A 26,592-nucleotide genomic window follows, 5' to 3' on the forward strand; every position below is an offset into this window, starting at 1 on the left:
AATCTTCTTGTCTCACTCTGTAGGAACTCACAGTTAAGCAGCTGCAGTCTCCTCTGCCTCTGCCAACCACACTGCCCCTACTTTCAGCTTGCATTGCCCCAACTAAGACAGTCATAGCTAATCCAGTTCTCCACCTCAGCAACCACATCCACGACATCCTCCACACCATAACCTTCATGGAGGCCCCGCCACATCCTGACTTCATGGATGATCGGGTCAGAACTCAAATAAGAATCTAACTTTATATAGACTAAATATAGTGTCAGTCACCTGAAGTTGTTTTGATGCTGAATAAGTAAAAATGTATCTCTCTTTTTAGGTGAATGCTCTGCACACACTAGCAGCATCTCTGTCTGCTTGCATCTATCAAGCACTGTGTGACAGCCATAGCTACAGGTAACTGTGCCCCTATAGTGCAATGCCACAGGTCCAACAGTCTCTGCAAGATTTTGTTTGCCTTCCTGAAAACAAAAATGTATCACAACACAAAACATGAATATGTTTTTGTGTGAACATGATATTGATAATTATCTTTGAATATGCATGTTTTGTATGGTTGTGACACATGGTTTTCCTTTATGTTGTTGGCTTTGCAGCAGCCAGACAGAGGCCAACCAATTTACAGGGATGGTGTACCAGGGCCTATTGCTCAGTGAGAGGAAACGACTGCGCACAGAAAGCATTGAAGAACACATAACTCCCAACTCCGCTCCTGCACAGTGGCCAGGTAACAACACCCATGCTTTTCCAACCACTGGCATTTTTGGGGCTTATCAGGGTCTTGCTATTCATTAACATCTTTGTTGTAATGCTCTTTGAGATTGAAGCTAAATTAGATAATATTCCAGAATCCTCACAGAATGCAAATGGATGTGAGCCTCAAATACATGATTGAGAGAGAATATGAAAAGGAGAGGAAGAGAAGAGCAAAGCAGGCAGTCTGTGTTTATGCAGAGAGGCAGATGGTGTTCTATAATAGGAGCTTCATGGCCTCTGGGAAGGAAACGGAAAGACAGAGACTGATCACGCCATCATGCAAATGTTTCATAAATGTGTTCTGTATTGTGCAGAGATAGTGTTTTTTTGCTGTGGAAGTTTTTTTTTTTTTTCTAAATTACAGTTTTACCTTTTATGAATATACCATGTTGTGTATATGTGTGTCCTCTCTCTTGCAGGTGTGTCATCCCTGATTTCTCTGTTGACGTCTGCCAGAGAGGAGGACCAGCCGAAGCTGAACGTGCTGCTGTGTGAAGCAGTCGTGTCTGTTTATCTTTCGCTGCTCATCCATGGCCTGGGCACCCACAGCAGCAATGAACTCTTCCGCCTGGCAGCACATCCCCTCAACAACCGCGTGTGGGCTGCCGTCTTTGGGGGAGGGGCCAAAGTCATTATTAAGCCAAAGAGGCCCGAGGCACCACCAGGTAGAATTATTCTTTTGTAGTTAATTACTTATACCTTTGTTTCCATCATCATCGTCATTGTTGTCTTTCTCCCTGGTCTTCATAATCTGTCCCTGTCTCTATACTCTTTTCTTACCGTTGTCCTCTTGTGCTCCGTCTGTTGACTTTCTACATCTTGACTTAAGTCTTACTTGAGGCAAGTCTCCATCCCTCAGGCTTGTCTACATAGTTACACAGACATACACCTAGTCCTGTCCTATTGATTCTCCCAAGATGCAGCTGCTGCTGCTGTGTAGTGTCTTGTGTGAGTGTGCCCTTTGCCCTGTGTCCCAGTGCCAGCTGATTTTGAGGCAGCCAGGCCAGAGGATTCTCAAGAGACAGGAAGACCTGAGCAGAGCAGCCTCACCCCAAACCCCACTCCCATCCCCACTGAAACCCAGCGCCCCAAACGACCCCCTCCTCTCGTTTCAAGGGGAGAGGGGTTGGGCACTGTGGCACCAGCTACTAAGGCCAGCCGTGAGTAACTGGGCTGGTGAATTGCAGTGCTGGTTTGCAGGATTGCAGTGCATGGTAATTGTACAGGTGTGCATTGTTGTAGTTGCTTGACTTACCACTCTCTCTCGTGCAGCTACTACTGAATGCCCATTACAAACAACAAAGCTCACAAGTGCTATGAAGACATAGTCATCTGTGTTTAATGTTATGATAAGTCATCAGCTGTGTGTGTGTGTGTGTGTGTGTGTGTGTGTGTGTGTGTGTTCTGCATTGCATGTACATGTTGTAACGTCCTCTATGCTCATCTCATTGTCTCATTCCTATTGTGCCACTGAATCAACAGCTGGGCCTAGCAATGAGTGTTCAGAGTCCAAGGCTGAGCAGCCCTCTCAAACTAAATCTGAGACAAAACCAGGTACACCTTAAGAAGTTATTAGGATATTGATATCCTACTGTAGAGCTGGAACTGCTTAACTAGTTCTGTTTTGTCCATTTTGTAGCATTAAATGTTTAAAAATGAACCAGATTTACTGTATAGTAGTTTGTAATAGAGGTAATGACTATCATAGACTGATAGTAGCTCTTGTATAGCTTTTTCTCTGCACCAGATGTTTATATTTGTTCCCTGAGTAGCTGTGCTGTATAAGTCTAAGTGTGTTGACTGAACTAGACACTCTTTATTTGTATTCATTAGTCCAAAGTAATCAGTGCTCATATTGTATTTGTGAGGGAGAAGATACGGGCTGGCATTTCGACTCTATCACTGTAGAGTCTGAGATAGCTCTCAGCAAAGCCAAAAGCCTTTTGAAGAGCTGCTTAGGGGGATCTTAAATGCCAGATGTTGATAGGAATTTGCCAAATGTTAAAACTGCCCTTTTGAGCGCCTCCGCAAACTTACATGCATGTCACAAACACACAGGCATTCGCAAATGTTACATATTGATGCCTCCCTATCATGTTCCTATTAACATTCATTTTTAAACTAGTTAAACATGTTTCACTCACCAATCTCATCATGTTTGCCTCCCTCAAGTGCTGTGGATACAAAAAAAATGCTTAGCACATGACTGCTCAACAAATTTGCCATCGTTGTTTGATGTGTTTTCTGTGTGTATTTTGTGCTACCCAACTATGTCAAGTATTTACTGATTGATTGATCTGTGTAGTGTCTGTGTGTCTAACTGCGCTGTCTACTCTGGTTTGTGTCCTGCCTTGTTTTGTCTGGTGCGATGCCAGAGATAGTCACCCAGGATAATGGTGCAGGTTTGTGCACAACCTAGTGTGTCTTGCCCTGTGCCTCCATCCTCAACGTTTGTATTTGTGCATTTGTTTCCCTCTTTTCCAAGTGTATCAGTTGTCTTTTGTGTGCTATGAAAAGTCATAGTCTTAGACTGGAATCACATTTTAGACATTTTAGATAGGATGAAAGAGTTCAAAATGTATAATTCAGCTCTATCGTGGTTACTGTGCTTTGTATGTAGATGTGTGGATGCAGTTCACTTCCCCCTGATAGATGTATTTGGCTTTAAAATAATGCAGAATACTGCAGTCTGCTACAGTCAATAATTGACCTCATCAGAGTTCACTGTGTTTAAAAAGATACCATCTCTTTGTTTTTCTCCTCCCCCAGTGGCTCCCCCCTCAGCCCCCAGCGGAGGATGTGGATCGATACAGACGTAGGTTCAACATGAGGATGCTTGTTCCTGGACGCCCTGTGAAGGAGACGCCAGCCGCCCCACCACCTGTGCCCACAGAGAGACCCGCATACAGGGAGAAGTTCATTCCCCCAGAGCTGAGCATGTGGGATTACTTTGTGGCCAAGGTAAGGCATTGAATTCTACATATGTGGAATCGACTAATGAGATCAATGATTCATGGTCCTTAGGTTATTAAAAACATGTTTCTTGTTCTCTCTCTTTATCTGCCTTTTCATTTTCTTTTTTTCTTCCATCATTATTTCCTCCCTCTCAGCCCTTCCTGCCGCTCTCAGATAGCAATGCTCTGTGTGACTCAGACGAAAGCGGCGCAGAGGATGATGAAGATGATGACGACGCTTTCCTTTCTGATACGCAGATGACGGAGCACTCTGACCCCAACTCCTACAGGTAGGTCTCACCCTCTTTTGTTTTTCTGCCAACTAATTTGAATCCTTTGCTTCAGTTTTAAAACATATTGCATATCTTTCTGTGTTGTACACAGCTGGGCTCTGATCCGGCTGGTAATGGTGAAACTGGCTCATCACAATGTCAAGAACTTCCTCCCTCTCACAGGCCTTGACTTCACAGGTACACACTCACATCATCATTGAACAGCTCCTTAAAACTAAATATACAGTAAGATTTGTTTTTTATAAAGATGCACTGAAATATTTTAGTGTAATTTGAGAATTTGTATAAATATACGTAAATAAACTATCCATTGGTGTTGCTGCTGCCTGCATACAGTATGTGTTTGTGTCACAGACCTTCCAGTCACCTCCCCTCTCAGCAACGCTGTGCTGAAGACTTTAGAGAATTGGGAGCAGCTCATGCTGGAGCGAATGAACAAATTTGACGGCCCACCTCCCAACTACATCAACACGTATCCTACTGACCTCAGCGCGGGAGGTGGCCCTGCCATACTCCGACACAAGGCCATGCTGGAGCCAGACAACACACCCTTCAAGTGAGCATTAAATCATATACAGTATACAAAAATGTAGGCACACTCTCACACACTAGTGCTGGGTAATTAAAAGCCCTGCAAAGATTGAATTAGATAGATACACAGTATTGCCTTGAGCAAGATACTGAACCCCAAATTGCTCCCGATGCTGTGCATCGGTGTGTGAATGTGTATGAATGCATTAGTTTCTGTTCGATGAGCTTTGCCATCACTGAGTGAATGTGTGTGAAAGGGTGAATGTGGCACATAGTGTAAAAGCGCTTTGAGTGGTCGGAAGACTAGAAAGGCACTATACAAGTACAGGTCCATTTACCATTGCCATTTACAGTACACATTAACAAAACAAGAGGTACTAATCAAACAGACAATACATATAAAATATTACCTTAGAAAAATATGTCAGATATGTGCACAGATCACAGAAAACATGCAAATATCTTTAAGAACACTACTTCTAAAATATGTCACCTTAGAAATAACTTTCACTTTGAGAGTGCTCTCTTTATCAAACTACATTTCTGAGTAGAAACACCAAATCTTAAGATATACTTTGAATAAAAAAACCTTTTTGAAATTTTTGAATACTTAAGCTGCACAACTGAGAACAACAAAACAGCCAGCAGCCATTGGTTAGATGTGATGGTACTATGTATATTGTGTGTTCAGATTATACCACAAGTTCAATTCTCTTGAGCAGGTGGTTTAATTGCATATAGGTTTACTGACATATAAGTACACTACATGTACACAAAGGTCCAACTGGTAGAATAATTGGGATAATACAGAAGAAAATATTTTTTTATTTTAACAATTTGCTTATATACTTTTCACAAAACACAGAACTAATTTGTTACTAAATTTCAGTCATGGATGCAGTGTTAGATTGTATCGTATTCCATGGTATTGAAAATACTGTTTTTTCTTTCAGGACAAAGAACCACCAGTCCTTTCCAGCCCGACGTCTTTGGCATTTCCTGGTCAAACAGGAAGTTCTTCAGGAGACTTTGATCCGTTACATCTTTACTAAGAAAAGGAAGCAGAGTGAGGTGAGCAGCCCACATACATAAGACAATTTCTGCTTGTTTTTTATGAGTTCAGTGTTCATTAGCTATTATAATTAAACCCACCATTGACCAACAAGTCATATTGGTTCATATTTATGCCAGAATGTTTGCATTTTTTATTTTGTATGTTTTGTTCACTTCCCCCTTTCACCAGTACTGTATTGGCCCATATAAGACTACGTTCTGTTGGAAATAAAATTTTAAAAAGTTGGTTTGCCTCACATTTAACTACTAGAGTCATCTGTAAGACAAAATGACTCTTTTTACTGGCTCGAGTTGCTGCCACTGAACTGTCTTGCCAGGATTGACAGATGAAGACACACTGTGGCTGTGTCGAAAAAAGTGGCATAAAGTAGCACCAGAATATCATGTTAGAAGACAGAAAATAAAGGTAATTTATTTATGGAAATGCCTAAACAAGAATGTTATTTTATAGTGTTTTCATTTGAATGTGACAGGTGTAATTTTTTTAGTCAAGGACAATGTGTATGGGCCAATTCAGTAGGTATTGTAATTTCACTTCAGTTGTTTTTGCACCGCATGTCAGCAGTAGGTTACCCATAAGAATGGAAAACAGAATCTACAGATATTATCCACATAGTCTTTTTCATTGCACTTAAGCTTAGAGAGGATGACTTTCTAAATGTACATGTATGTAGGGCACCCATGTATCTAAATCTATCTCCTCATTGTAACACACAGAGTGGTGCTCACTGAGCACTTATCTCTGTCATTCTCATATTTATGTTATTGTCATTGCATCACTGCTTTGACTCCTTAGACATCGTTAACTAAAGTACAGGGTAGTCCACTCCCTTCTGGTATATCTGGAACTACTCATTATTATGTAATCACTTTCATGATACTGCTACTGTAGCTGCCAGTCCAAAATTAGACAAAAGTCCTAGGGATTATGTTCACAGATGCTTAGTTTTGTTTATTATTTCAACATTAATTTCAGTCTGTGCTGACTGGAGTTACTTTAAATTCAAATCTAGCCAATAGTTCATATCTCCATTCATCCTGCTACATGACTGTAGCTCCATACTAATAAGATGGACTGAATTTTATCACCAAGTATACATCAAAGATCCTTGTCAACTTTTACATTCTCTTTTCATTTCATGTTTTATTTTTCTGTGTTTGTGCACGTGTTTTGTGTCGTGCCGTGTTGGTGTGTTCTGTGTCTATATTGCCTCTGTGTGTGTTGTGTAGTCTGTAGAGAACCATATGGATCGTTTAAGCCCAAACTGCATAGCAGGAGCTAGCAGTCCCTATAAGGTAGTATCATTTACTGTACCAGCCCAGGCCCTGGCTCTGTCTGTCCGTCTGTCTGTCTGGGAGAGTCACTGCAAAGCCAAGCTTGAAGGAGCAAGTGTGTTAAACTTTTTTTTAAAAATGATTGTGCACCACTTGCACTGGTTTTACAGGTTATGGTTAGAGGTAGCACCAAACTGGGTGAAGCTCTGTATGTCTCCTCCCCAGCTTGGCCTGAAAGTGACTGCTCTGGCAATTTTTCTGGCATAAAATCTACTCAAGGCTCTAAGGCTTAGATGTAACGTCTAATCTTTCCCTCTCACTGGGACACCTATGACATCCACTCACATAACCTCACATCCGATCCCTACCAATAACACATCTCCCTGTGTTTCTCACTCCTTTCTCCTCTCTAGCTGGACTGATTCTGCTGGACCAAAATGCAAAAAAGGGCTCCCCTTAAGAGAATTTGCACATACAGTAGACCTACTAACTTGCATGCTCACTGTCAGGGCTGCGTGGGGCTTGCTAATTGTGCAGGGTGTTGTTACCGGGGGAAACCCAGATCAGTTGTTAAAATTGTATTATTTAATTGTTACATGTGATATGATTACTCCTCTGTGTCCTAATGTGGCCGTACTTTGCGCTACCTTAATCAGAATCAGAATCAGAAATACTTTAATAATCCCCGTGGGGAAATGACTTAATGTGAAATGGGAATATTTTTGGAGCAACTTCATGGCCCAAAGCAAGTGTTTTGGAAGTAAATATTTTTCTGCCCTACTTGTGATAGATATTACCATAAATAGAATAGGCTTTTAATCATATATTTTTTCCAAATTTTCACTCAGTGGCTCCGGAGCTACTGTAGCTTTAATGTGTCTTGGCCGCAGACTGTATAAATTACAAGATCTTGACGCCTGATGTGTCGTGTTTTCTTGGATTTTCCAGGTGGAGGCAGATCTGGGCTATCCAGGAGGCAAAGCTAAAATCATTCATAAGGAGTCTGATATAATCATGGCATTTGCTATCAATAAGGTAAGGAGTGCATATGTTTGTGTGTGAAAGAGAGAGAGAGAAAAACAATAACTGGGAAACACTTAATTCTAGTCTATAATTTTTACAATTATTTCCTTGGAAATAATTGTTTTTCTGGAAAAAGATTATGTAATTTGGTACCAAGTAAAGAGTAATGACATCCCTTTCTTGGAAACCGCCTCTAAATTAAATTAATACATATCAATTTCCTTTCTAGGAAATTAGAGGAAACTGTTGCCAAATCCCCCGTTGATTGTGTCTTTTCTTCCCTCCTTGTCCCTGCTCCCTCGCTTTCCAGGCTAACTCCAATGAGATAGTGTTGGCCTCCACTCATGATGTCCAGGAGGTGGACGTGTCTAGTCTGGTGGCAGTCCAGCCCTTCACCTGGATAGGGGAGGAATTTGATAAGGAGTCCCGCAGGTGAGTTTCTGGTAATTGGTCTGTCCTCAGAGAAACAGTTTCAGTTCTCCCTGCTCCTGCACACGCATAATTAAGTTAGTTTGTTTTTATTCTCCAAATATTTGATGCACCTCCATATGGGCTTACAAAACATTGTTTTATCAAACCTCAAGGATTTAAGATTATTTTATTGTAATTTACAACTCAGTGTTGTAGAAGGAAATTTAGATATAGTTCCCTTTGTTCTACTTTTAAAAACAAAATAAAAATTGACTAATAAGTCACACATTTACAAAAAAAAAAAAAATTTAATTGCTGAGGAAGAAGCATGTTCTGGTTACACGCATACACACCAAAATAAAAACACCAGTCATAACTAGGGATGTTCCAAGCTGATAAATATAATAAAATAATTTAATATACCAATACATAATTCAAAACTTCATCATCCCTACTGGTTTTCCATCATACTGTCATATTTTGGCCGATGTGATCTTAAAAAGTCTTGGTGAACCCTGTAGAAACCCTTAAAGAAACTGGCTGACCTAAATGTTTTGTGTGTGAATGAGTCTTTTTGCAACATCCATGTATTAAACATCTTCATGATGGCTTATGGTGTTTTGTTTTACAGCTCTGATGACATAGACCATCGTTCTTCTCATACCAACATTGCCCAGGCTAGCTCTGCCCCCTTTGCACCACCACAGATGCAGGTCTCTGCATCCATGCCATGGCTCGGCAGTGGGCAGACCAGCATGGGAGCCAGTGTGGTACGAGTTTATGCACTACAAACACAGCCAAACCAGGCAGTAATGGGCACGTAGTTCTCAGTAATAGCCTGTAGGGGGAAACTAACCTCTGTTTTGGAGCCTTTAAACAGTGTAGAATATGTGCTATCACTCTGCAGTCTTGTTTCATAGCGATGATGCTTTGGTAAAGTTTATTTAAGTTAACATGGCAGTTAACTACTAGGATTTAATCATGCAGTCTGTTCGGCCCTGCACATTTTCAGGAGAAGTTTATATTTTTACTTCTTATCAATGTCGTGCCAAACTGAGCCATACCGACTAAACAGCTGGCCTGCTGAGTCTATGGAGGCCGATACAGAAAGGTTTGCATGGCAGAGATGGACGCATATAAACACAGATAGCAGCAGCTCTCACAGCCGGCAACCCAAGGTACAGATTTGCGTCACACTTACACGCATGTCCCAGCCATGTTGATAAATGCTGAGTGTGATACACTGAGCAAGACAGGACATTGTCCACCAGTCCTGATAAATTGTCCAACACGTGAATCGAAGTGTAACAAGACATTACTGTTTATAAATACTGTAGGACTGATGAGTCATAACAGAAACATTGATAAAATAGAAAAAAAAGAAACTTAATTAGCTTGTTTATGCTGAAATATGCAGGCATAAACACTAAACAAGTTAAACAGTCAACTTCACATGTGAAGTATGTGGGAGGTTTAGTTCAAACGATGTTAAAGCAGATGAAATCAGTTGAATTTGTTCAATGTGTAAGAGTGTAATTCAGCTGTATTCAAATTCTTATGGTGATTAAATATTCAGTGTACAGAAGAGAACAGTTATTTATATTAAAATAAGACAAACCTCCAACATATTTGCTTGTCAATTTAAAGCTCCAGTGTTTAACATTTAGGAGGATCTATTGGCACAAATAGGATGCAGTGTTATACATAATTATGTTTCCATTAGTGTATAAACACCTGAAACTAAGAATAGTTTTGTTTTTAGAATGAGACATTTTTATCTGCAGAGGGGCCATGTTTAACTGCAATGTTTGTTAATGATAAGCCTCATTTTTCATTATCATGCATTATGAGATAAATTGATGTTTTTGTTGATGTTTTTCAGATTATGAAGAGGAATCTAAATAACGTGAAGAGAATGACATCCCACCCTATTTATCAGTATTGTAAGTGACTACATTGTAGCCTGTGTATAGTTATCAGCTGTATACATTTTAATTATCAAAACTTTTTGGCTAATTTCTCCTTATCTGCTCTCTCTCTCTCTCTCTCTCTCTCTCTCTCTCTCTCTCTCTCTCTCTCTCTCTCTCTCTCTCTCTGTCTGTCTGTCTGTCTGTCTGTCTGTCTGTCTGTTTTTGTCCCTATTTCTCTCTTTTGTGTGTGTGTGTGTGTGTGTGTGTGTGTGTGTGTGTGTGTGTGTGTGTTTGTGTGTGTCAGACATGACGGGGGCTCAGGACGGTAGTGTGAGAATGTTTGAATGGAACAGACCTCAACAGCTCATTTGCTTCAGACAAGCAGGCAACGCCAGAGTCACCCGGCTCTATTTCAACTCCCAGGGCAATAAGGTACACACACACACACACACACACACACACACACACACATTCCGCAACACCTATGTTTTGGCTACTTGGTGTGATTGTTCTTATTGCTCTGTACTCTTCTTGCAGTGTGGTGTTGCTGACGGAGAGGGCTTCCTCAGTCTCTGGCAGGTCAACCAGACATCTTCCAACCCCAAACCATACCTGGTGAGGACACCTCCCACCTTCCTCGTGTCCTTAAGCACACACATATGCATCTGTAGACAAAAAAGAAAATGTGTGTCATTAAAATGAATATGTGTGTTTGTTTTTATTTCTGTTCTCAACAGAGTTGGCAGTGCCACACTAAGACCTGCGGTGATTTTGCCTTCATCACATCCTCCAGCCTCATCGCCACGGCCGGACAGTCCAATGATAACAGGTTGGTATCTGCACTCAGGACGAGCACTACTAAACCAACACTAATCTTTCTCCGTTGGTACAGACTGATTAATATAATCACCGGTTTACTTTTCCCACAGAAATGTTTGCCTGTGGGATACTCTGATTTCACCTAGCAATACCATGGTCCATGGTAAGATATCCCAAGTGTTTCAAACAAACCTATTTAATGATTTTTCCCTGTGTATCAAGATGTTTTGTGATCTGATTCCACATTTCTTCCCACCCACCCCTTCAGCGTTCCCCTGTCATGAGAACGGGGCCACTGTGCTGCAGTATGCTCCTAAGCAGCAGTTGCTGATCACTGGAGGCAGAAAGGGCTTTGTGTGCGTGTTTGACATCCGCCAGAGGCAGCTGCTCCACACTTTCCAGGCCCATGACTCAGCCATCAAGGCCCTCGCACTGGATGCCTTCGAGGACTTCTTTGTTACTGGCTCTGCAGAGGGCAACATGAAGGTGATTTGTGCTCCATCACTCAATCACAGACCTGCAAAAACATTATTTTTTACAGTCTTACTGTTCATTCTATGTACGGACCGACTCCTATCTCATACCGACATATAATCTAGCAGTTCGATTCTCATCTCTTTGGAGTCACACGTGACTTCAAGTTTAATGTCAATGAGATAGAGACCATGTAGCCCTAATGGATCATCATGCTACATATCACAGTCCTGAGCAGGCAGAGGTATATGAGCTGTGCAGCTGTGGACAAAAGGTAATGTACAGATCACTCTGACTCAGACTGATTTAACAATGGTTCTGCTTTAACCACATTAAAGGTTATTTCTGGTGCAGATTTATTCACTATTTTCTAATCTATTTTTGACAGCGCCAAATAAAAATTTCCCTTTTAAGCATTATTCCATTATTTTTTTCGCTTTGGCTGCAAGTTTTTATTTTTCTCTTGCTGATAAAATCACTTAAGTGGAAGCAGAGTGACATTGTGCCAGAAACAGATTCTGAGACGTGTATTCTCAGTGCAACATTTTCCACCAAAATACCACAACCATTTTGGGATGGCTTATCATCTTTGTAGCGCCTCCTATGATGACTTCTGCTCACGATACCATGCTGGTTATGGTGAGACATTTCTCAGCTTGACATCACTTGTTATTAATTGGATGCTGTTTGATAAAAAACCATCAATCAATCAAACTTTATTTGTGTAGCACCTTTCATACAGTTTAGTGCAGTTCGAAGTGCTTCACAGATGATTGACAAGACAATAATTTAAAAAATATTTTATATAAATGATAAAAAATGACAATGAACAAATACAATTGATTTTACATGACTTTGAAGTGCACGACAACTGACAAGCAACCAACCAACTTAAAAACAAGCGTAATGGGTTCTCTCCTTCAGGTGTTATGTGTTGTCTCACGCAGACTTGTTTTATACAAAATAATTTTTACACCACTTTGTAAAAGTGTCACAGCAAATTGAATTTGGCCCTTGACAATTGCAGTGGCAGACTCTGCATGATGATAATAAATAGGCTGGTGTGAAAAAGGAAGAAACATTTTTCATAACACATGTTCCATCCTCTCTCCCTCCGTTTTCTCTATTTCCAGGTGTGGAAGTTAGCCGGTCACGGGCTCATGCACTCCTTTAGCACCGAGCATGCCAAGCAGTCCATCTTCCGCAACATCGGTGCCGGTGTCATGCAGGTGGAGACGCGGCCCGGTAACCGCATCTTCACCTGTGGAGCAGACGGCACCCTCAAGATGAGGGTCCTCCCTGACCGCTACAATATCCCCAGCAGCTTGGTCGACATCCTGTAACTTCTACTTCCACTTCTGAGTGTCCAAAGAGGAAAGAGACAGCAAGAAAAAACAGAAAAAGCTTATGTAACACTTGCTAGGCATTAATAGTGTAATTGATGGGGAAGAGTTAGTCAAAAGATTATCATACTTTTGGCATCTTTCAGAGTGTGCAGTGTTCATGGGTTTACACTTGATGTAAATCATATCCAGAATGAGAAACAGAGCTGCAAATATTTTTTTTCCCCAAAGGCTGAAAGCAAAGTTACAAGCAAAAGGTATCATACTTGATTTTAAAGCTAGATTTATTGTAATTTTATTGAAGAATCTCTACTCTTAGAGTGTGTCCATAGGGAAGCTATGCATGTCCTGTTCTCGTAACGCGGTGCAATCACAGGTCTATTGATAGTGCTCTGTAAAAGTGCTCAAGCAAAAATTTTAAAAGTGTGTAACTGTTGTCATTTTGTGCCCACAGCTGAAATCTCTTAGCATCTACTGTAACCAGCACTGTGGTTTGTTATTAAGTCAGTGGTTTCCAGTGTGAATCGAGTTGTTGGAATCTGCATTTTGTTTCAATAGTTTTGCCCCCCCTGCCTATTTGCCCGGCTTTTCTCAGCCCTTATGGAAGAGTTGATGGTGCATTGCTCCTATAGTGACACCCCCACCCTCACTCCCCTTTTCACTGGCTGTCCATCACTCACCCTGGCCTCTCCTGGTTTGGGCTCGACCCAGCCCAGATTGGTCCTCGAGTGTGTTTTCACTCTGCTGTGTTTGCCCTCTGTACGCCTGCCCGCCCACCTGCCCTCAAATGCCTGTTTGTGTGGCAGACTCACTGCTAGAACATTCCTGTTTGGAAGATGATGTGTTTTATTCCTGTGATTTCAATGTTTCCATCTGTCTGGTCCAAACTTGAACGCCCACCCACCCAGAGCAGAAACACAAAGGTTCACTTCTGGTTTTGCACAAGATATTCTTGAATTTGTTTTTGGTTTTTTTAAATTAATTTAAATTATTTATATGTTTGTGTTTGTTTGGTTGACCATTCCTTTGTAAAACTATTTAACTTATTGCCTTTTATTTTAGGAATGTAAGGGGTTTTACTGTATCTGACTGGGAGATGTGCAACACAGTCTACTGTATGTAAGTGTGTGTTACCTCGCTAGTTGTTTTTACTGTTTCATCAATAAGGAATAGGTATTTGCACTCAAATTCTGGAGACACTAAAAGTTTATTTCAAATGAATAGGTTATTGAAGAAGAAACTGTTATATACAAATGAATGTCTGGCTTTATTTGGCCTAGTAGTAAAACGTTTGAAATAGTTTTAATATATAAATGATATAAATATAAATATATATATAAATATATATAAATATAAATATATTTATATATAAATATATTTATATATGAATATATTTATATATAAATATTTATATATAAATATATTTATATATGAAATACCACAACAGCTTGTACAAACATGAAAGCATTTCTTTATTTTTGGTTTGTATCATACCAGCTGGATTAGTTGTAACTTTTGTTAAGTGTATGTATGGTATTTATTAAAGAGATTTGTGTTTCTCTCCCTCTTTCTGCCCAATATGTGTACTGTATGTATCTTAACTGTTTTACCGATGGTCCTACTGGTGTCTGGTGTGTATGTGTGTGTGCATGTAATAATTCAAAAGAAGCCAATATCATGGGTAGACGCTTTCTAGGGCACTGGAGTCCGGAGGTGTGTGAGAGAACAGGTCATGGTCAGAGTTTTACCTTTGTAAAGTGAATAAATTCTTTTTATTTCATCAGGGTGATTTGGCGCTGTTTTTTTTTTTTTGTTTTGGTTTTTTTTTTTTGGTTTTCTGTCGAGAGGAATAAGCAACCAGGCACCATGCTGCTTCATCAGAAAGGCAGGTGGACTGACTGTGTACAGAATATCGGGGGGGTGGATAACATGTACATCTATATAAAAATACACAAACGATAATTGTCATGCAAATACACTAAATAATGTAACAACTTACAACACAAACGGCCACAGAGTTATACGTTCAAGTTGTACAAATTGTCAACTGATCGAAAATGCAAAAAAGTTTTCACGCCATTAGTAATTTCAAATTCTCACATGTACATTGCAAATAGGATATAAACACAGCAGTATATGTTTTTGACGATATCAATAATTATTGACCAAAACTGATTTCCTTCAGTAAAACGTGACTTTTAACAACCAATTACACCTTCATCTGACAGGAATGTTCTACAAGTTGAGACTGTGATGTATAGATCTCTCTTTATAGTCTAAATATGATTTCCAAAGATAGGGTGAATAGTTGGTAGTCGTCATGAGGCCCTCTGTCCCGACTATGCAACAGTCAGCATGTCATATTCAAACATTATGTTTGTCACTCATCAGAGATGAAGTGCACCACATAGAGCCTGACATAGCTGTGGTCCCACACATACAGATGTCTGTCATTCGGGCTGTAGGAGAGCATTGCCAGCACTCCACCTGGAGACCTCAGGTCGAAGGTCACATTAACCGGCTTTCCCTTCAGCAGGTCAAAAGCAAAGGTGACTCTGGTGTCTTTGGTGTCGGTGACATACAGGACACCACAGGCAATGAAGGCATTGCCAGCCTTGGTGCGGGGGTAGGTGGTGTTTATGTAGGACGTGATGGAGAAGGTCTTCTGATCCAGCTGGGCCACCATGATGCTCTCATCTACACTGGAGGCAAAGATCAGCCACAAGCTGTTCTCATCTGCTGCCAGTTTGAAGTAGGTCTTTGAGTTGTGGAGCAGGTAGGCAAAGTTGTGGTACAAAGCGTTGTCTATGTTGAGAGTGTGAAGCCTCTTGGTTTGAAAGTGAAATCTGTGAACAAACAAGCAAGTTGTTAACCAGAGGGAATTGGAACAAATGCAAACAAAAGTATCTAATTCTGCATCACTTTGTCTGTTAGCTTACTTGGCAATGCTGGAAGTACCAGCGATGTGATAATAGAAAGAACCATTGTGAACAGTGTGGCCGCAGCCCTGGTAGAACTTTCTAACATCCACACTGTCACTGCTGCTGTTCTGGTAGGAAGCAATGCTTTTATACTCCTTAACCACACGACCTGGGGGAGAACAAGCAAATGTTCACAAAAAGTAAAAAAGTTAGTCTAACATGCCTGTATTGCTTTGACACACAGAGCCTTGACATTGGTTTCAGATTCAAATCTTTTCTGTCAGTGTCCATGCTGATGGTACTCTGTAACAAACCTACCAGAAAAGTGTTCTGCCACCCATATGCGCTCATCGTCCAACTGAGCTGTGTCTTTCATCCACGTTCCAAATGTGCTTTCCATCTTTGTCACATTCCTGGGGTTGATCAGAGACTTGATCAGGCATTCTGAGGGGGAACAAAACAACAGAGATCTTAGATGCTTACATATTTACCACACAGCACATATTGTGCATGTAGACAGACTTCTTTGAAAACTCACCGTTCTTCTTCACAGGCTTCCCATGTAGTTTTGCAGCCTCCTTTACCAATGAGGTTTCATCATTTGGAATTGCATGTAACAGCCCTGGAAACAATTTCAACTTATGTTGTGTGTGTAATAGACAAAACAATCTCACTACAAGGTCCATGTAGTAGCTGTTCTGGAGCTTTCAATCCCAATTTTTATGGAATTGTAGCTAGATGTTCAAACTTTCTGAACCCTTTAAGGACTGCTCAGAACAATGGAAATGTGAACATCTACTTTTCTATGACAACAGGGAAAACTCTCATCTCATCTCCTGAGGAAGATCATGTGATATGATCGAAAGCTCCAGACGGCAATACATAAATGGTTGAGGCTGTTTACAAGGTCAAAAATCTTCTCAGCTGCAGAGTTTGATATAGGCCTCTTACCCAGGGTATGAGCAGACTGCAGGTTGGCTCTGTGGTGTCTTGTTCTGGGAGGCCCTTGAGGGCCAGGAGGTCCAGGAGGGCCCATGAGTCCAGGAGGTCCAGGGGGACCAGGAGGACCAGGAGGACCTGTCCAAAAGAGAGAGAACGACATTCAAAAAAAAAAAATGCCTAAGATCTGAGCATTTTAAAAGAAGCATTTGCTATATTTTATATTTTTTATCTCTAGTTTAATTTTAATTTTAAACCTAGAGCTAAGTTCTGCTTGCCCTCAATAATGACATCATTGGATGGTTGTCCCTTCTCTCCGGGCTGACCAGGCTCTCCTCGCTCTCCTTTTTCCCCCGGGTCTCCTTTGTCACCTGGTGGCCCTGTGGAGGACATTATGCAAAATAGCTAATCAGAGATTGCATTCATAAACTCAATATACTTTGCCCTATTGTCAAAACCATGAATTATTCCATTGAGTTGCTCGGGTGAATCATCCCATCCACTGTGGAGGAGAAAAGAGTGAAGTGGGAGAATATTTCCGGTCCATTTTAGCTGATGCCCAAAACCACAGAAATGAATAATATTATCGGAGAATGTGAGAGAAAGACAGCTGTTTCAACCTCTTCAGTCATTTATGAATAACAAGTAGAATCCATTGTGAATAAGATCTGACGTCATGATGATACATATATAGATCCGGAAACTGTGTGTTGGTATGTTCTGACTTTGTGTCTATGTGTGTTCTTTGTGTGTGTGTGTGTGTTGTGTGTGCATTATTTTATGTGACTATGTGTGCTTTGTGTTGTATTTTTAACCCCAGGTTAGACTCTCAACCCTTTGACTGTTACATTGTACCAGTAGTTCTTCACTAAAATGGCCAGCATTGCCCGGGGTATTAATAAAAATGGATGATGAGTAAAAACAGAATAGAGCCACATTATTTCCTTACCTTTTTTTCCTCTTTTCCCATCAGCCCCGGGCAGTCCATTCACTCCTGGGATGCCATCAGTCCCATTGTGGCCAGGCATACCGTCAGCACCAGGCAAACCTACAGTAGCACAAAAAATCTTCACCATGGGCTGAGTGGAAAACACATTTGAGCAAGGATATGGGTCACTAAACCACAAAGGAGACATACAGTATGGCTAGATTTTAAATTAAGGGGATTATGGGTTCACTTACCAGGCGGTCCTGGGGGTCCTGCAACAGAAGGTTTGAGGATGTTAAAGAATGACAAATAATATTTTGGACATGAGTAGGTAGTTTTAAGTATATGTTTAAGACGTACCGGCTATGCAGACTCCCTTGGTGCTGTTGCAAATGTCAATCAACAATTTGATCTGAAGAAAAAATATCAAAGTTTAGCAACATGACTAAATGAGCAAAAATAGACTGTGGGGTAAAACTTAAAATGCAAGTAAAAGTATAAAAGTATTACCAGCAAAATATACTCAAAAGTATCAAAAGTAAAGGTACTCTGCAGCAAAATGTGTTTTAATATACATAATTTTATAGGATTATTATTACTCATGCTAAACATGTAAGAAATTAGCTGGTCAATGTATCATATTAACATTAACACAATAACTATAGCTACTGATTAAATGTGAAAGTGAAATGTATTATATTTTCCTCTGAAATGTAGTGGAGTAGAAGCAAAAAAGTAGCCCAGAATGGAAATATTCAAGTACATCTACAAGGTACAAGGTGTCTAAAAAATTTACTTAAGGGCCTAGAGATGATCTAATAATGCAGGAAGACCCCTATTTTATTATTTCGGTTTGCACTGCTAGTGGACACAAACTGGACCTGGAACCTTCAGGCCCCCTGATGGTCACAGGCCCTAAGACCATACCCAATTTTAACCAGTTGGTGATCCAGCATTAGTCAACAATAACAAAATAATACAAGATAATATAGTGTGTACAGTATTTATAAATCTGCACGCCCTCACTCTTTCTCCCTCATATACAGTCAGATACACCAGTATAGGTCTCTCATCTCACCGGGACCATGGAGTAAGTCATCATCATCATCATGTCATCCTGCACATGTGCCTTGTGGTAACTCTGACTGTGTCGGTGCTTGTGCTTCATTTCATGCTTCATCTTCTTCTCTGTCTCCTCTCCCACCTCCTGGCTGACCTCCTGCTCATGGACCTCCTGTCCCTCCTCCTGGTGAGGCTCATGGAGCAGCTCCTTCTCCAGCTCTTCACTTCTCTTATTCCTGGAGTTCTGGTATTGGTACTGGTATTGCGGAAGTTCCCCCACAGTCGCCTGTATCCCCGCCGCTTGTCTTGGAACCTCCTGGAAAAACTCCACCACCGAGCTCTGCTGCACCTCTGTTAGTTTTGCCTCTGTCTGCTCTAGCAAGGAACGTTGATGATTCTGCTGGACCAAGAGGACCAGAAGGCCCACAGAGTTCATCAACGCCACAACACACGTCCCATACAGCACCATCCGCTGAAGGAGAGTCATGCTGGGAGTCGGGATCCACATGGTTACCACTTCTGCTCCTCTTTTCTGAGAGTCACCCACCAGCCTCGGCATTCACAGGGGAAAATACAATACCAGTACAGCAGTGAATATAAAAGGATAAAAGTCAAACAGACAAGTCTTATGACCTTGTAGCTGAAGATGCCGCCACCAAAAATCAAATCAAACCTCCCAAAGCCAAACTAATCCAACGGGAAGGAAGTCCTCTGTTGAAATTCAAGGTCCTGTCCAGATTATTTCAAGGCTCCAAATAGAGTTCAGTCAGCTTCAGCATCAGTGCTCCACCCGGGTGGTCTATCTGAAGGCAAACTGGTAAATACAGTGCTTGTTGTGTTGTTCGCCAAGTGGAGAAGGGGTTGTGTGTGTGTGTGTGTGTGTGTGTGTGTGTGTGTGTGTGTGTGTGTGTGTGTGTGTGTGTGTGTGTGTGTGTGTGTGTGTGTGTGCGCCCATACAAACCAGTAATGTAGGAGTGGGCATTACACAATATTCTGGGCTTGTCTGGGAAGAAACCCCCGCCTGTTCAGTCACCTGATTTATATTCAGCACAACCCATTCTACTGCACCGCCGTGGGCAGACTGACATCACACACACACACACACACACACACACACACACAAGAGAGAGAGAGGCATGCACATATGTATGATGTACGCACGAAAGCACTCACATACATAACAAATGAAGGCATGCATTACACCAGACAAACTGACTGGTCATTTATTTTTACATATACATTATTATTATTATTCCAGAACCAGTATTGAGAATGAGAAGAAAATACATGACATCAAAATGCATTAACATCATTATAGTTTGAGTTGGTTGGTTGGTTAGCCCCCTCTTTCCCAACTCCTGTATCCTCCCTTCATTTCTCCCCCTCGGCGCTGGTCCATGTCACATTCTTGCAGCTTCCATCCACCAACTGCAACGGTGACCCATTTCTTTTGCTTTGATTTTGGCCAGAAAAGTGACATTTTACTGGGAAAAATGACAGTCCAGCCAAAGACACATCAGCTCCAGGGACTGGAAGCATTCTTCACTGTTACAGGGATATTGTATACTGCTTCTTTTGACTTACTGTAGGTGTAGCTGGCCTATTTTCTGTAATCACACAAGTAATTACATCAATAAAAATATAGTGTGTTTCCATAAGTCAGTAAACTGACCTCTCTGGTGATTCATGTAGCTGACCTACTGTTCATGCTTTTGCAGCCATGTTAGGGCCCATATAACTGTGGCACACACACACAAACAGGAAGAGGTAGAAAGAGAGAGAAACTAGACATACAACATTACTGTTTGATTCAGGTCCTGAGATCTGTTATGTTGGCTCCTGCCTGAGGCTGTAGGTCACTGACAGCCAGTCTTTGGATAACTTGAATTGCTCCAGCAGATGCATCGAGGTCGTTCCTTTGTTGTCTCTCATTCACCGCTCTTTGTCCTTTAATATGAACCATGTGGTTTAAATATGTTGACCTGCCCACAAACTCTTTTCCACCTCTCTGGTTCTGTGTCCTCCTTCCTGAGGTGCAGCTGCTACAGCAGCCTTATCTCTCTTCTTACCTCAGGGCTGAGACATCCATGTCTGTCTAACTGCTCCAGGCCAAGGACAGCCAGATGACCTGACGTATCTTTTTACGAACTTTATCCTCCCACCCATCTCTTTTCTCTGTTTCCAAGAAACATTCTTCCTTGAAGTTTCACAAGTTTACAATATGTATTATTAATTCATTGAGAGAAAAAAATAAAAAACAGAAAATAAAATCTGAAAATTGCACACAAAAGAAAATCAAACAAAGCCAATATATAAAATAATTTACAAAGTGAAAAAAATAGATTTATTAAACATCTAAAACAGCCTGAATTTAAATTAAACGTGAGAGAAAGTGAGAGACAGACATTGTTGAGGAAAGTGTCAGTAAGTAAATATGGTGTAGTTATGGAACAGACACTAAAGCTATACTCTCTATGGCTTGTTCTCTGTCTTGGGAGGTGGTTGGGGAGTGAGTTTATCTTCCAGCTGTGTTCATATCTCTTTGCCAACTCAGCCATCTTTAAATCTGAATTGTGAGATCAATTTCTCAAGGTTGTTCAGGTTGGTCGCAAAACATAAAGCGCACGGTCTGAATCCACTCACTTTTCCTCTAGTCATACCCCTCTGTGTCATTATCATTCTTTCTGTTTTACTACATACTCTCTTCCCACTGCTGTGAGAATGCATGTGGAAAAAAAGCAAAAAGGATATTAGCAATGTAATGATGTAAAAGTGAAAGGTAAAAGAGGAGTTAATACATTCTGTTCAGATATCATGCACAAGCTGACATTTAACTCAGTTTATTCAGATTTCTATTAATCTTGTTTGTTGACTTGTGAACAACTCCCTACATACTGTATGTGGTGGAGACAAAGATATGGTTGACCACAAAACAGAGCCCAGAGAAAAGGTTACATTAATTTCTGTTTTCGGGAGAGACGGTGGGTTGTCTCGGCTTAATCATGCAGAACAATCTAGGGCTAAGCCATCATACAGGGCATCGTTATCAAGGCAAGCGCCTCAGCACACAGTCAGCCATTTGAACAATTCACATTCTTGGACTCGAATGTGGGCGGTAAGTGAATTCAAAGTCTTCTATACAGAATGAGCAAATGGAGCGATGGCAGAGATTGAGTCAAACAGCACTGGCTTTGTCACAAATTGCAAAATAAAATAAAATGAGTCAACTTGGACATAGAATAAGCAGAGGTAGGAACACAGTTCACAGAGTTCATAGATCATAGAAAGCAATATGCAATAGAGGATAAAAGGCTGGCTTAAACTAAGTTTAACAAACAGTAAAAATGAGTTAATAAAAAATGAATTAAAAAAATATATATTTTTTTTTACACACAGTAGTTTGGAATGAAATATTAGTTAGTTAATAAAAGTTAGTGCATGTTGACATTACGCACTTAGGCAGATGTGTCCGTCACAAACAAGTTACATAAATACAGTAAAAACGTCTGTTAACAAATAAAAGGTTATAAAACCAGTAAATTAATCAAAAAATTAATATCAAAATTCCCCAACTTCTGTTGAGGAAAACTGCTGCATTAGTGTACACTACATATTCATTTATGTATGTCTTCTTTTGCTTGGCCTGAAATAGTCAGATTTAATTGTCTTGGGTCTAGAAAATATGATAACTATTCAAAAACTCTGTTATGCAGAATAATCACAATTTTCCCCAAAAAATTCAGATGGCACAACATCTTTAACTGTAGCTACAGCCCTGGGTGAGTAAGGTGCTACAGAACTTGTTTTCTGATCACAGTCATCTCATAAGAGTCATTGTATATGATGCAGTCACAGTTAATCTAAAGATCTGGTTTAATGCCTACAGCTCTGCTTCTCCATCTACTGGTAGTCCAATGGAGGAATCTGGGAGGAATCACAAATACTATAAATTCTAAATGATCCTATTATTCCAGCTTTCCGTTGTCTGTCTTCCTTTATAGATACAAAAGTAAATAAAACTTGTGTGGATTTTTCTAGAAAAAAACTTCAATTCAATTTTGCAAGACAGATAAAGCTTTAACAATAATAATAACAATAACAGACTTTCCCATATTCTCAGAGGCCAGATGTTCTTTTGTAGGGTTTCCAATCAGATTATTTTGATGTTCAAAGGAGGAGCAAAACTTGCTTTTCATCACTAAAATGTCAAATAACCCAACTCCAACTCCAACATGTACTCACTGAGCTAAGTCCTGTACTCTCAAGAGCACAGGCACTAATACAACCCTTCAAGGTTACAAGTGTATTGTTTACCATTTTTCTCCTCTGTTGTGGCTTTTACTTTGCCCTGACGTGGCTCGTAACCAGCTCAGACCGCATATAAAGAGAAAGCCCCGATTGTTGAGGCAGCTCACACGGAGCAGTTGCTTTTGGTTATTTTAAATGGATCTGATCTCTGCATGTGAACGGGCAATGACTCCTGTAGGTTTGGACACCATAGTGGCAGACCTGGTCTCCACGTCCCCAAATGCTACTGCAGTGGGATCACCAGGCATCTCAGTGGCAACCATAACCCTAATACTGCTTGTCTGTCTGCTGCTGGTTGCCTGGAGCCACACAGACAAGAATACTGTACCAGGTAGGTTGCTGTTTCTGTCTTTGTGCTGGTGTCGGTTCTCATACTATTTTAACCTCATCACTGAATTTGCACTGAAATACTTTTTGATTTACCACAACAGGTCCTTCTTTCTGTCTGGGATTGGGGCCACTTCTGTCATACCTGAGATTCATCTGGACTGGTATAGGCACAGCCAGCAACTACTACAACAACAAGTATGGAGACATTGTCAGAGTATGGATCAATGGAGAGGAGACCCTCATACTCAGCAGGTTGGTTATGTCTTTTAATCCTGATGAATAAAGTTACCAAACAGTCAATCCAAATGTAAATGCATCATTTGCAGTTTCATCTTTTTTTACCAAAAGGGCCTCAGTTGTGCACCATGTACTGAAGAATGGACATTATACTTCACGTTTTGGGAGCAAGCAGGGACTCAGCTGCATGGGCATGTATGAGAGAGGCATCATATTTAACAACAATGTAACTCTGTGGAAACAGATACGCAACTATTTCTCCAAAGGTAACATTTTAACCTGATTCATCACGTCATCCAGTTGATTTCAGATGCTTAATATTTGACAGTCACAAACATTTTTATATTCTGTTTCAGCCCTGACAGGTCCGGGCTTGCAGCAGACAGTGGAGGTTTGTGTCTCCTCCACACAGACTCACCTGGACGACCTGGACAAGTTGGATAATGTGGATGTCCTCAGTTTGCTGCGCTGCACAGTGGTCGACATCTCCAACAGACTCTTCCTGGGTGTACCTGTCAATGGTGAGTAGGCATGCATTAATCTCTCACTTAATTTTTTTGTTTTATTTATAAACATGTGCATGAGTCAGTTAAGAGACAGAAAATGTATCTTACTACTGTGTTGTGTTAACCATGTGTCCAGAGAAAGAGCTGCTGCTGAAGATTCAGAAGTATTTTGACACATGGCAGACTGTGCTGATCAAACCAGACATTTACTTCAAGTTTGACTGGATTCACCAGAGGCATAAGACAGCAGCGTGAGTCACCCACTTTATCATTCATATCATCAGGCTTCTTCATTCATATACCCACCTTTAGGCTTTTTGGCTGAGTTTTTTTAATAATCAAGTATTACATATCTGTTATCTCACAGCCAGGAGTTGCAAGATGCCATAGAGAGTCTTGTAGAACAGAAGAGGAGAGATATGGAGCAGGCAGATAAACTGGACATCAACTTCACTGCAGACCTCATATTTGCACAGGTTTGTCTGAGAACTGAATCTCCTCCATTTCTTTCTCAGATTTCAAAGAAAAGCTGCCAAGTAGAGCCATTCAACTTATTCACATTTATGTGTTTTCAGAACCGTGGCGAACTGACTGCTGAGAATGTGAGGCAATGTGTGTTGGAGATGGTGATTGCAGCACCAGACACTCTGTCTGTCAGCCTCTTCTTTATGCTGCTGCTCCTCAAACAGAATCCAGACGTGGAGCTGCAGCTGCTGCAGGAGATAGACACTGTTGTAGGTAAGTGGCAGGGAGAATCAAAACCTAAAGACACTGTCATTTTTAAATATAGCAGAGATTATGCACTATCAAACAAGATTTATAAACGCTAGTTTTAAACATTTTAGAAGTTGTCATGTGCACAGCAAAAAAATGCATTTTAACACACACACACAGTATGTCCTAAACCAAACACTTTGCATATAAGCAAAATGCTCTACATTGCCAATTTATTAGGTACAGTACACCTAGGTAAAACTAATGCAGTCTAATACAACAGTCCTGCAATATGAATTTTACAATGTTCTGTTTTTTATTGAAACGGTTTTTTATTGTCTCATAGGTGAAAGACAGCTTCAGAACGGGGACCTTCAGAGGTTGCAGGTGCTGGAGAGCTTCGTCAACGAATGCTTGCGCTTCCACCCTGTGGTGGATTTCACCATGCGTCGAGCCCTGTCTGACGACATCATAGATGGCTACAGGGTACCGAAGGGCACAAATATAATTCTGAACACCGGCCACATGCACCGGACAGAGTTTTTCCTCAAACCCAATGAATTTAATCTGGACAACTTTAAAAAAAATGTAAGTAGATGTATTTTTTTCATTTTTTTTTTTGCCAACTAAATAGTGAATAAATCTACTTTTAAAGACCCCGAAAGGCTGTTTTCTCATTCAGCTTCTTACTATAAGCAGTGAGAACCTCAAAACACTAAATTTTTTGCCAAAGTTAGAACATTTTTGGATATTTCACCTCAGAGATTCCTGCATATCTTTTCTTACTGGTTTGAAGTGATAATTTGATGCCACTGTCAATAAAATCTGATCAAACCACACCAACACAGTCCTAATGAAGCAGATTAGATTTCTGAGTGTCAACCCTTTAATAAAAAATACCTAAGCAAGTTTTTTTTCTTTAAGTCGTGAATATTTATAGACAAACTCTTTCCAGGGGCTTTAACTACCTCACTCCTCTGCCCTTCTCCTCCTTCAGCCTCCTCGCCGCTACTTCCAGCCATTCGGTTCAGGCCCTCGCGCCTGTGTTGGTAAGCACATCGCCATGGTGATGATGAAGTCCATCCTGGTGACGTTGCTCTCCCAGTACTCTGTTTGCCCCCATAAGGGCTTGACCCTCGACTGCCTCCCACAGACCAACAACCTCTCCCAGCAGCCTGTAGAGCATCAGCAGGAGGCCGAACATCTCAGCATGAGATTCTTATCCAGACAGAGAGGTAGCTGGAAAACACTCTGAGACCTTTGTTTTCTTCATTTGTATCTATACATTTATACAGAATACATACTTACATACTATATGATCTTCATTACTTCATTCATATTATCTTATGACTGTACAAAGCTAGTTTTATATTTTATATGTATTAAAATTGTATTTCTACTTGAGCTATTATGTGAAATGTACGTTTGGACATGCTATTACTGAAGTAAATGTAAATTATTGTGCCAATGTTGTGTGTTGTTGCCTTCTTTTTCTGGGTAGTTTCTCTTTTCTTAGAAACTGACCCTTAGTGTTAAAATCTCTGTCCTCATTTTAAAAAAAAATACCCTACACCAACACACTTCCTAAATCCAACTTATCATTTTATTTTAAGTCAAGTGTTGATTATTTTAGTTTTACTTTTAATTTAAGAAACACGTTATTGCACTTTTAACTGCTTTTCATGTACGGAAGGTGCTATATAAATAAAGTGTATTTAAATTATTAAAACACAGAATGTTATGAAAAGTGCATTTCAAATTGTGTAAATTAAGAGTAAAACCTC

At 40.5% G+C, this 26,592-nt stretch overlaps 3 protein-coding genes across 7 annotated transcripts in view; 2 read left to right on the forward strand and 1 right to left on the reverse strand.

The window, feature by feature from the left end:
- The window catches only part of dmxl2 (Dmx-like 2), a 39,353-nt gene extending 24,710 nt beyond the window's left edge, over nt 1–14,643 (forward strand). The window contains exons 35-54 of one of the 3 annotated variants that reach the window (XM_051380229.1): nt 24–215; nt 320–396; nt 597–727; nt 1,176–1,425; nt 3,531–3,717; nt 3,867–4,000; nt 4,095–4,180; nt 4,358–4,559; nt 5,488–5,605; nt 6,839–6,904; nt 7,832–7,918; nt 8,217–8,338; nt 8,949–9,087; nt 10,200–10,260; nt 10,532–10,659; nt 10,765–10,842; nt 10,965–11,056; nt 11,157–11,209; nt 11,315–11,532; nt 12,654–14,643. In XM_051380229.1, the coding sequence (XP_051236189.1) occupies nt 24–215; nt 320–396; nt 597–727; nt 1,176–1,425; nt 3,531–3,717; nt 3,867–4,000; nt 4,095–4,180; nt 4,358–4,559; nt 5,488–5,605; nt 6,839–6,904; nt 7,832–7,918; nt 8,217–8,338; nt 8,949–9,087; nt 10,200–10,260; nt 10,532–10,659; nt 10,765–10,842; nt 10,965–11,056; nt 11,157–11,209; nt 11,315–11,532; nt 12,654–12,863 (2,631 nt within the window). In that variant the 3' untranslated portion in view covers nt 12,864–14,643. Of the gene's footprint in view, nt 1–23; nt 216–319; nt 397–596; nt 728–1,175; nt 1,426–1,733; nt 1,917–3,131; nt 3,489–3,530; nt 3,718–3,866; nt 4,001–4,094; nt 4,181–4,357; nt 4,560–5,487; nt 5,606–6,838; nt 6,905–7,831; nt 7,919–8,216; nt 8,339–8,948; nt 9,088–10,199; nt 10,261–10,531; nt 10,660–10,764; nt 10,843–10,964; nt 11,057–11,156; nt 11,210–11,314; nt 11,533–12,653 lie in introns of those variants that run through there. The other 2 variants (XM_051380227.1, XM_051380228.1) reach the window with 2 other exon arrangements.
- gldn (gliomedin) lies at nt 14,632–19,829 on the reverse strand. 2 transcript variants are annotated; one of them, XM_051380238.1, is made up of 10 exons: nt 18,730–19,829; nt 18,012–18,063; nt 17,906–17,923; nt 17,673–17,771; nt 17,002–17,103; nt 16,736–16,861; nt 16,323–16,406; nt 16,103–16,228; nt 15,803–15,953; nt 14,632–15,709 (listed from the first exon to the last, which is right to left on the reverse strand). In XM_051380238.1, exons 1-10 carry the CDS (start codon nt 19,270–19,272, stop codon nt 15,244–15,246), a joined length of 1,767 nt encoding a protein of 588 aa, XP_051236198.1. In that variant the 5' UTR covers nt 19,273–19,829; the 3' UTR covers nt 14,632–15,243. The 2 variants fall into 2 exon arrangements, with proteins under 2 accessions (XP_051236198.1, XP_051236196.1); XM_051380236.1 differs by having other exon boundaries at nt 16,981–17,103.
- A 3,296-nt stretch (nt 19,830–23,125) lies between these two features.
- Nucleotides 23,126–26,276, forward strand: LOC127352094 (aromatase). Of its 2 annotated transcripts, XM_051380240.1 has the most exons (9): nt 23,126–23,352; nt 23,453–23,603; nt 23,700–23,854; nt 23,945–24,109; nt 24,231–24,345; nt 24,462–24,570; nt 24,670–24,832; nt 25,155–25,396; nt 25,806–26,276. In XM_051380240.1, exons 1-9 carry the CDS (start codon nt 23,157–23,159, stop codon nt 26,061–26,063), a joined length of 1,554 nt encoding a protein of 517 aa, XP_051236200.1. In that variant the 5' UTR covers nt 23,126–23,156; the 3' UTR covers nt 26,064–26,276. The 2 variants fall into 2 exon arrangements, with proteins under 2 accessions (XP_051236200.1, XP_051236199.1); XM_051380239.1 differs by having other exon boundaries at nt 24,462–24,832.
- Nucleotides 26,277–26,592: the final 316 nt, after the last annotated feature.

Source organism: Dicentrarchus labrax, unplaced genomic scaffold, assembly GCF_905237075.1.
Source record: "Dicentrarchus labrax unplaced genomic scaffold, dlabrax2021, whole genome shotgun sequence".
In the NCBI taxonomy this organism is placed as follows: domain Eukaryota; kingdom Metazoa; phylum Chordata; class Actinopteri; family Moronidae; genus Dicentrarchus; species Dicentrarchus labrax.